Consider the following 10,306-nt stretch of genomic DNA (forward strand, 5'->3'; position numbering starts at 1 on the left):
GACGAAACTTTCCAGGCGCCACCCCCCAGCACACAGAAAGTTGACCAAGGGCGCATGCGTCTCGAGGCCACTGAGCAATCGGCACCAGACAGGGAAGACGGATGAGTCTTTTAATAGAAAAACAAAACAACTCCCCCCCCGCAAAAAAAAAATCAAAAGCCACACGTGCAACGGTAGCAACACACATTTCTTCACTCCAGCCAGCTCTGGGTTTCAATTCTTCGCCTTGGGAGGGGGCCTGTGAGGAAATCAAGGAGGTCGAGTTGTAACCATTTTTAGCTTCCCAGGCCCAGGAAGCTCCGGCCGGCTGCAAGTAATAACGGAGAGGTCTAGCCTGTACTCACCTGTACACACCTACGACCACAGCGTGGTCTCGCTCATAAGGCTCCAGTGTCAGCTGCTCCTGGGGCTTCATGTTCTCCTGCTGCATCTTCTTCACTTCGGATGCAAACACAGCTTCTGCTGAGGCTGTGGAGTCAATGCAGTTGGCCTGAGAGGTAAAAAGACTCCCTTGAAGTCTGTCTTTGTTACAGGTTTTGGAGACACAGGCTTAGCCAATTCCCTAACTTCAGTAAAGACGTTTTCATTTGGCTCCCATTGGAAACAGGTTGCTTCATTTATCTAAGGCAGTGTTTAAAGTCAGTCATTTTCTTCCATATCCCGGAAGCCCAGCTAGCAACAATAGAACAACAGGCTGGCCAGTTCTGAACATGGTGAGGACGCCTAAGAGTTTTCTGTATCTTAAAAGTTTTGAAAACTGTACCTGCTGCATTTAATATTTATTCTATCCCACGATCTGTCCCAAATGCTTAACATTTATCAATCTTTACTTCAATCGTAAAGAGGACTAATAAAGAAACCAAGTCAGACAGGCTAAGGCGCATGCTCGGCCACAGGAGATCAGGCACCCACACCACACTCTGTGGCTACTCAATCTTACACTGCAACATCCATACCTTAATAGAAATCACAAAGTGTCCTCCATTCCGCAGGAAGGTGTGGGCATTCAGGGCCACAATCCGGGTTTGGTCTGGCTGGGCTACGTCGGCAAAGATGACATCCACCATTGCTAAGGAAAAGGGGGCAGCGGTTACACACAGAAGCCAGCAGAGCGCTTCCCAGAGCCTCCCAAAGGGGCCTGTGCTCCTTCACCACCAGGTTCCTGGGACTCTCCTGCCTCCAGCCTTACTCCCCACCACAAGGCCTCCCTCCAAAGCACCCCAAAGGTGGAACCAGAACCCGCAAGCCACATCACTCATCCACTCCTCTTGTAAATCAACGGTTGCCACCTACTCTGTGGCCAGCCCTGGGCTGGGCGTGGGGGACACAGAGACGAGTCAGACCCGGACCCTGCCCTCGAGATCCTCCCGGGTCTGGGGGGGAGACAGACATGTCATCAAAAAGACAAGTAAGTGTGAGCAGTTAAAGACAAGACGTGGGCAGGGCTGTCAAATGACAAGGACCTGAGAGGGCTGAGTGCACTGAGAAAGATGCACAGGAAAAACAAAACAAACAAAACCAACCGAAACCCTATCAAACCCAAACAAAACAGTGCGATGGAAAGGTAATGTCTTAAGGGAGTGTTAAAACAAGAACAACCAACGCGATGGAGTGTAAATGTCCTTTACGGAGTTGTCGACGCGGTATCGAGTACCTCTGGAGGAATTCACGAGCCTCTCCACTTTTATACTAGACCTTTGAGGTGTTTTTAAAAAACCAAGCCATTGGGTCTTACTTGCTGTGGTCGGGGCTGGACTCTCATCAGATAATGGCTTTAAAACACAACCAGGCAGTGTAAAAAGGTACCAAGCGTTAGAGAGGAGCAGAGGGGACGCCTGACACGATCCAGCCTGCTCGGCACGCTAGCTCCACCTAATGCAGCATCCTCCGAGAACCATGCAGTGACTTATCCTACCTCCCCCTGGGCCCCCTCCAAGGATCTCACCAATGAGCATGCGGTATTTGTGTGGGTGCCGAGCGTCTTCAATGACAGGGATGATGTTGGTCCTCTTCTTGGCTAAGTTGATGAGGTCACGTCCAGAGCGGTGGGAGAACTCAACTGCGTAGACCAGACCATCCTAAAATCAATCCAACATCGATGAGAACGCACTGGTGCTCAGTACAGCTGCTAACACTCGGCTTGGGTGCCACTTGTAGCAGGTTCTCAGACCTTCAATCAAAACCCTGCTCTGAAATAACTGTCAGTATGTCTACAGTCCAGATGAATAAACGGGCCCAGTGAGGAGAAGCCATGAGCCATGGTTATTCACAAGCAACCAAGCTTTAAGATCCCAACTTATCTGACCTGTGGCCAGGCTCCCAACCCAGGGTAAAAACCCAGGCGTCCAGAGTAAAGAGAGACAAAGTAGCAGAGCTCAGAGCATTCGCAGTGGACCAACACTTACAGGACATATTTAATATTCTAAGCAATTTTCTTCGCCAGAGGGCTAACCCCTGGCTCAGAGCTCAGGTTCCTCACTGGAGCCACACACCGGCAGATGCCTACACAAGTCTGAGTGTTGCTGCTGTTTGTTTTTAGATGAGGTCTATATAGCTTAGGCTAGGATTACAAAGGTGTGTGCTTTCACTAACTAAATAAAACAGTCTATAACTCAGCCAAGCAACAAGAAGGTGTCAAGTGAGACACCCAAGAAGCAGGCGCTCTCTGCACTGGGCTCCTGTACCTCCACAGAGAACTGTAAGCTCATTAGCAGAAACCAAAGCTGGGACGTAACTCGCTGTTAGCATACCTGCTGAGCAGTTCAGGAAGCCCTAGGTCCAACATCCAACACTGGGTGGGGGTGGGGGTGGGGCAAGGGCAAAAAACTAGGTTTGGGGGACATGAATGTTTTGCTTCTGTGTGGAAGCTGGAGGGCAATGTGAGGTGCCACTCTCCCAGGAACTCTACCCATCCTATTTTTTTCCTTCTTTCTTTTCTTGAGACAAGGTTTCCATGTAGCTCTGGCTGTCCTGGAACTCACTGTGTATATCAGACTGGCCTTTAATTCACCAAATCTGCTGCTCCTGTCTCTCCAGTGCTGAGATTAAAGGCATGAACCACCAATGCTAGGCCTATCATGTTTTTGAGACAAGGTCTCTCACCAGTGCTGTTGGCTCAGCAGGCACTAGAGACTGGCCTTTTGCCACACTATGAGGGCATATACCGCCACACCTATTTAGTTTTGTTTTTTAAGATGCACTCTGAGGATCAAAATCAGGTCCTCATGATTGTGTGGCAAGCACTTTAATGACTGAATCACCCCTTTCAGCCCTTGGACACACATTTTTTCAACCAAAATAGTTTGGTATCTACACATCCAGCTCTGGGTCACTTTAACACCAACTACACGCTTTGGCTCACAATTAAAATCAGGAACCCAGGAGTGGTATTGAAAGAAACTCTGCTTCAAGCTGTTCCTGTCACAGAATGAGGGATAAAGCTGGCTCCATCTACATCAGACAGTGCAGGGAAATGGACAGGCCCAGTTCCCTCTATCCCTACCACCTGTCCACTCACCGGGCCGACAATATCAGAGACGTGGGAGACGGTGGTGCCTGAGGCTGCCCCAAGGTAGAGCACCTTGGCCCCCGGCTTGATGTGGATCTGGTCTACACCGCCCAGGATTGCTGCTGCCAGCTTGGAGCGGAAGGGGTTCCAGGCTCTGTACTCAATTTTGTCATCTCCTTCCTGAGCCAAGAGGGATGGAGACAGAATCAGTGCTGGGGTCTCATGCAGGACACCATTCCCTGTAACCCTAGGGCCCTTAAAAGCAAGGGCACATTCCAATCGCTCTGTACGAGCTAAATGTACATGTCCAGCACGGACCAGGACAGAGGCCAGGAAATACACAAGTGAGAGGCACAACTGCGTACTAGGCACTCTGTCCTGTCCCAGCACATAGGTTCCGGAACAACAGTGAATAGGCCATATATCTATCCTGCCCTGAGAGACAAGTACTCATTGAACTAGCTAAATACAAACTGACACAGGAGATGGTGACAGGCTACAGAGACCAGAACAGAGCAGAAACACAGGACAGGAACCAGAACAGAGCAAGGAAAATACGAAAAAGAAAAAAAGGACCAGGAGGTCGAGGGACGCTTTTGAACCAGATCTGGAGGTGGAGAGGGAGCTACCAATACCACACTGGGAAGAACATTCCAGGCATAGAGTAGGAGGTGAGCAAGGAGGCCGCGGTTGGCCATAGAGACAAGGACACGAGAGAGCTAGGGCCGTGGCAGTGAGGACCGCTTAGACAAGGAGGGCGATGTAGCACTGCCTCATCAAGGAGCAGGCAGTGCCTGACCTGAGACAGAGGACAAGGAAACAGTTTAGTATGGAGGCCGGAGACAAGGCCAGAGAATTGAGGGGAGCTAGGAACTGCTGCAGCTATGAGGCCACAGCCTGCCTTATACATTAAGACACCCCCCAGCCGTCCCGTGTAGGACACCATGGAAGACTGGATAGCAGGCAATGCTGTCAGCTGGGGCCTGACGCTTTGGACAAGGGTCCAGGACTCACTGAAATCGAGACTCTCTTTTCTCCGTACACAGACTCTCCGGGGACCAGGTTCTTTGTGACCAGGGCGTCCTCCTTCCCGCGACAGATAAAGACGCCTGGTGAGGGGGAGAGCACAGTGTGACTGGGACAGTGTAGCCATGGCCTCCTCTGGCTGTAGCCAACTCCCCACCTGTCACCTCACCTTCGTGGCGATGCGGCTCCACCATCACATTCTTCCCTGACTGGTTTCCTCTCTTGCCTCCCCGGCCACCACCTCGACCCCGGCCGCCCCCAGACTGGAAGCCTCCACCTGTAACAGAGAGCTGTGGTAGGGGAAGGAGGCCCCCACGTCTCCCCTCCCTGCATCCCTCGATAAACTGCTCCAAACCCCCATGTCAACCTTACTCACCTCGGCCACCTCCACCTCCTCGTCCCCTGAAGCCACCACCTCCTCCACCTCGACCTCGACCTCCACCGCCAAAGCCACCTCGTCCTCCGCCAAAGCCTCCTCGGCCTCCTCGGCCTCCTCCTCTACCTCCTCGGTCACCAAAGCCACCTCTGCCACCAAAGCCGCCCCCACGGGGGCTGAAACCTGTAGCAGAAATGGAATCGGGGGTTGGGGCAATGGAGCTAAGAAGTCAAAGGACCCTTACCTGTCAGGTCCACAGATGTGAGACATCAGCAAAGCACGGGGCTCTGTGCTCTGGGAAACATCTACCACAGCCAGAACCCATCCAACGTCCCATCAGCAGGACAGATACATAAGAACAGTAACCAACAATGAAAGTGACTTTCAGTTCTACAGCACAGCTGGATAAATGGAAACCTCCTAGAAGTGAAGAAACAAATCCCAGAAAACTAAACCCAACGCGAGTTTTCTTGAAATACGGTGTCAAGTAGCCCAGGCTGGCCATGCAGTCACCATGTAGATACTGATTCTCCTGCCTCTCCCTCCCAAGCACCGTGTTTACAGGCCTGCATCCCTGCGGGGCCACTAACAGCAAAGCGTGAGACAGGTTATCTAACTAGGGATGAGGCACGATGCATACACACTCTGGCTTTCTTGGCGGGACTGCTTCACACAACTCATTTTATCCTCGCATTAGTGGGCCCCGCATACATATGTGCCTGACAGCAACAAACTCTGCTGTGCCCTCAGAGCATCTTCAAGACCTCTCTGTAAAAGCACGGCTCCCCCAGCCCGATGGTGCTCAGTCCTGCTAATCCATCTCCCTGCTCTCAAGACCCCAACATCCCTCCCAGCACAGGGGGGGATCTCTACACTGTCCTTTTAAGGACGGGCAACGGTCTAGACAGGCGGGCTAGAGCACAACAGTACAACCGTGTGGCTTAACTCCAGGCGTAGCAGGCCACGCCCCAAACCCCAGCACTCTAAGAGGTGGAGGCAGGAGACTCCCCCCCACCATGGGCCTCATGGCGAACCCTTGCTTCAAAAGAACAGCTGGGCTGGGGCTGCACTGAGTGCTCTGAGGGCTTGTTCCTTGGTCCCCAGCTACAGGGTGCAGCAAACACTGTCCATTAAGCAGCAAGCAGTCATGGGACTGGAATCGACTACTGGGTGATATTTAGCTTTTCTATGACGGTTCCAAAAACCTTTTTTCGTATTCTTGGAGGTGGGGCACACGAGTTTATCACAGCTTGAAGAATAGGGGTGGTTCAAAATGCTCTCACTTGATGTCAACTGTCAGGTAAAAACCTGCTCAAGTTTCTGTCTCAGCCCTGCAACTATACCCCATTGACAGCTTCAAACTTTTTTTTGTTTGTTTGTTTTTGTTTTTTGAGACAGGGTTTCTCTGTTTAGCCCTGGCTGTCCTGGAACTCACTCTGTAGACCAGGCTGGCCTCGAACTCAGAAATCCACCTGCCTCTGCCTCCCAAGTGCTGGGATTAAAGGCGTGCGCTGCCCCACCCCCGGCCAAAATTTTTTTTTTTTTTTAAAAAAAATGGATTGTCATCTTTTAAACTATCAACATTAGTGTTTTGCCTGCATGTGTATCTTACAGATGGTTGTGAGCTGCTATGTGGGATGCTGGGAGCTGAAGCAGGGTCCTCTGGAAGAGGCACCTGGAAGCAGGGTACTCTTAACCTACAGCCTCCCGTTGTTTTTGACTCAGGGTCTCACTATGCATCCCTGACTAATCTAGAGCTCCCATGTGGGGCTCTATATGAAGTTTCAAACTCAAGAGTGACACCTGTCCCTCCCCCAAGTGCTGAGATTCAAGGACTGTGCCACCTAAACAGTATTCCTAATGGTATCTGAAACAACGACAAAAAAATTAACTTTGTTCTTTTTATTTTTTGTTTGTTTGTTCCTTGTTCTAACACACTTCCCTTGGGCTGATCACTGTAGCTCTAATATGTCAGGTTCTGAGTTCAACTCCCCAGAACACAAAACAAACAAAAACTTGTGCAACTTAGTATCTATTTCTTTTTTTTTTCTTTTTCTTTTTTTTGGTTTTTGGTGTTGAGACAGGGTTTCTCTGTGTAGCCCTGGCTGTCCTAGAACTCACTCTGTAGACCAGGCTAGCCTCGAACTCAGAAATCCGCCTGCCTCTGCCTCCCAAGTGCTGGGATTAAAGCCGTGCGCCACCACCACCCGGCTTAGTATCTATTTCTAACTTAAGCTGTTTTAAAAAAATAAGATTTACTTATTTATTTTATGTATTATGTGAGTATACTGTCACTGTTGTCAGACATACCAGAAGAGAGCATTGGATTGCATCCCATTACAGATGGTTGTGAGCCACCATGTGGTTGCTGGGAGATGAACTCTGAACTTCTGGAAGAGCAGTCAGTGCTCTTAACCCATGAGCCATTTCCCCAGACCCCTCCTAACTTACGTTTTTAAGTTAACGGTTTCATCTTCAAAACTCTCAGACACTCCCAAGCCCGTTTCTACACCCTCCCCCACCATCCACAATAAAATCAGAATTTTTTTCTTTACCATGAATCCCTGGGAAGGGCTTTTTCCCCCCGTTTTGAGTTCCCTGCAGGACCCTAATGTATAGCCCAAATTGAAATCCACCACAGCAAGGACCTGTCTCCCACCTGCAAACAGCGGGCTTTGAAATCTCCCATGAGATGCTCCTTCTTTCCAGCTCCTGCCAACAGGGGCAGGGCACTCCTTTGCCTGCTGCACTTGGGTGTCTGACTAAGAGGTACAGACTCAGCCCACTTTGGCCGCGCCTTGTTTTCTTGTCACATTACGTTGAATACTTTCACTCACCGGTGCCCACAAGTTCCAAATGTACAAATGCTGACACTGACAAATCAGTCAGCAAATGACAGATGATGACTTTGAGATAGTCTCCAGCTGCACTGTACAACGGAGGACCAATCTGAATTTCTGAAGAAAGATGGATGCTCACCACCACGCCTATCCCTATGTGGCATAGGGGAATAAAGCTATGGTTTCCTGCATGCTAGACAAGCACTTGACTGAGCCACCTCCTCAGCTCTGACTCAAGGCCCTGCCTCACGGAGAGAGCACTTGTTTTCATTAAGAAGAGAATGGTGTTCTTCTGTAGCCTGTACGGGAGGGAGGATGGCCATGCCACGATTACTCAAGACCCTAAAGCAGCAAAGGTGCATGGGAATGTTAGAAAAATCAAGTAACTGTATACACAAGAGTACTCAGGAGAGGAGCCAATAGCCAGGGCTATGAGACTCAGCCCGGCCCTGACAGAACAGAGAGAGATCTGGCAAGGTATTGGTATCCTCACGGGGACCAGTGGATAGCAGGGTCAACTCAGACACATAATACTCAACATGTACCACGAGCCATTTCTGGTTCTGAGGTTTTTAGGAAAATGAATCAAAAACACTCACTAGTCAAGAAGATTCTTACGTCCACACACAGTCTGCTATTTTAGAATCTGCTTCCCGCCTCAAAAATAGCAACTCCAGGAGGGTGAGGTATCACATGCCTGCAATCCCACCACTTGGGAAGCCAAGTCTGAGGCCAGCCTAGGCTATTACAACAAGATGTCATTTCAATACACAAACATAAAAATAAAGGATCTTGTTGAGAAATGTCCACCGAACTCTGTAGCACACCGCTGTTAAACAATATCCCCCAGCCAGGTAGTGGTGGTGCACGCCTTTAATCCCAGCACTTGGGAGGCAGAGGCAGGCGGATTTCTGAGTTCAAGGCTAGCCTGGTCTGCAGAGTGAGTTCAAGGCTAGCCTGGTCTACAGAGTGAGTTCCAGGACAGCCAGGGCTGCACAGAGAAACCCTGTCTCGAAAAACCAAAACAGCAAAAACAAAACAAACAAAAAAACCAATATCCCCCCAAAGCTGCTCCTGCACTCGACAAAACTGTCACCGATGATTCGACTACTAGAAATACAATTCTCATTCTATCATTTGACAGAGAATGGTTGGGGGGGGGAAGCAGAGATCACAGGATGCCAGTAGAACATACAGACTAGCAATCCCTCCACCCTACCTTCCAGAACAGAGCACAAGATATTCAACATGTATGGAGGGAGAGATGGGTTATTCTTCCCTGCAGTGATTTACTCTCATCCTGTCCACAGGAACATAGGCGCACACACACCAGACAAAAAACCTCCAATAGTGAAAACTGACCCTCCGGCAACGGTGAAAAGCTCATCGTTATCACCAACGTAGCACAAACTGGTGTCAAACTCATCAGCTAACAACCTCTGCTTGCGGTGGGCGAGGATTGACAAGCAGTGTTGTTACAGCCCAGAGGAACATTATCACCACGTATCCACTGAGAATTCAAGAGAGAAACGGGAACTTTCTATCGTCAAAGCCAGAACTCTCGCCATCCGTCAGAAAAACGCGGGAACTAGATGAATGCATTGGTCAGGCCAGGCGTGGTGGCGCACGCCTTTAATCCCAGTGCCCTGGAAGTAGAGGCTGGTGGAAGCGGGCCAGCCAGAGTCACGTGGCAAGACGCTCTCAAAAAAACCAAGCCAAAACCAACCCCTCTCACTTCCAATCACCCACCTCGCTAAAGCCGGGCTTAGTAAAGTCTCTGTCACTACAGAGCAGGGACGCCCAGGTCCCCAGATTCTCTTACTCCTACAAGCCTTGGGCCCGGCCCCGCCCCTCCCGGAAGCGCGGCGAGCGCCAGCTTGTGCACGCGAACGCCGCACACCACCGAGCCGGAGGTCCTCATTCACCCGGGTGAAGCTGGGTCGAGGATCAAAGTATCCGTGACGGGGAGTGACAGACGCAAGAGGGAAGGAAGGCTTGGGGTGGGGACAGGGGGCCTTTCTACCTGCGACTCAAGTCGGATTCCCCCAAAGCCACGCTCGGAGATCCAAGCCCCAGCTCCGGGTCAGGGGCTGGAGAGCAGCACCGGCCGGTCTGAAGCGGCGAGCCTGTAGGCCGGTCGGTGAGCCGAGCTCCCGGCCACATGCCCCCGGCCCCAAGCAGCCGCGGTCCCCGCCCGCCGCGCCTAGAGCCCCCGACTCCTGCCCGCACCGCGGCCTCTACCTGGCTTCATCCCTGCGTTCTGGTGGCGCGACTCCGGCAACCTGCTGCGTCCCCGGCTCCACGAGTCTCAGGCTTTCGCACGTGGAAAGGAGCGCCTGCGCGCGGTGATGCGCGCCGCGTGACGGAAGCGCGTAACCACGCCCCTTACGTGCGCGGCCCCTCCCCCGGAAGTCGGAGGCGAGCGGCGCCTTGGGTGGGAATTCGGGATTGACTGCTTGCTCTGTCTTTTCGCTCCTTGCTTTTTTTTTTTTTCCCCCAGAGTGGCAAATTTTATCACAAATGCGCTGCGACTTTTCCTCTCACTTGTGCCAGCAC

General features: G+C 51.2%; 1 protein-coding gene across 1 annotated transcript; it reads right to left on the reverse strand.

Moving 5' to 3' along the window:
- Positions 1-96: 96 nt before the first annotated feature.
- On the reverse strand, positions 97-10,096 carry Fbl (fibrillarin). The gene is made up of 9 exons (XM_028786210.1): positions 9,992-10,096; positions 4,911-5,093; positions 4,704-4,811; positions 4,523-4,617; positions 3,518-3,688; positions 1,946-2,078; positions 957-1,069; positions 345-490; positions 97-238 (listed from the first exon to the last, which is right to left on the reverse strand). The coding sequence occupies exons 1-9, from the start codon at positions 9,999-10,001 to the stop codon at positions 214-216; spliced, it is 984 nt and encodes a 327-aa protein (XP_028642043.1). The 5' UTR covers positions 10,002-10,096; the 3' UTR covers positions 97-213.
- Between the last annotated feature and the right edge of the window lie 210 nt (positions 10,097-10,306).

Source organism: Grammomys surdaster, unplaced genomic scaffold, assembly GCF_004785775.1.
Source record: "Grammomys surdaster isolate TR1022 unplaced genomic scaffold, NIH_TR_1.0 125430, whole genome shotgun sequence".
Classification (NCBI taxonomy): domain Eukaryota; kingdom Metazoa; phylum Chordata; class Mammalia; order Rodentia; family Muridae; genus Grammomys; species Grammomys surdaster.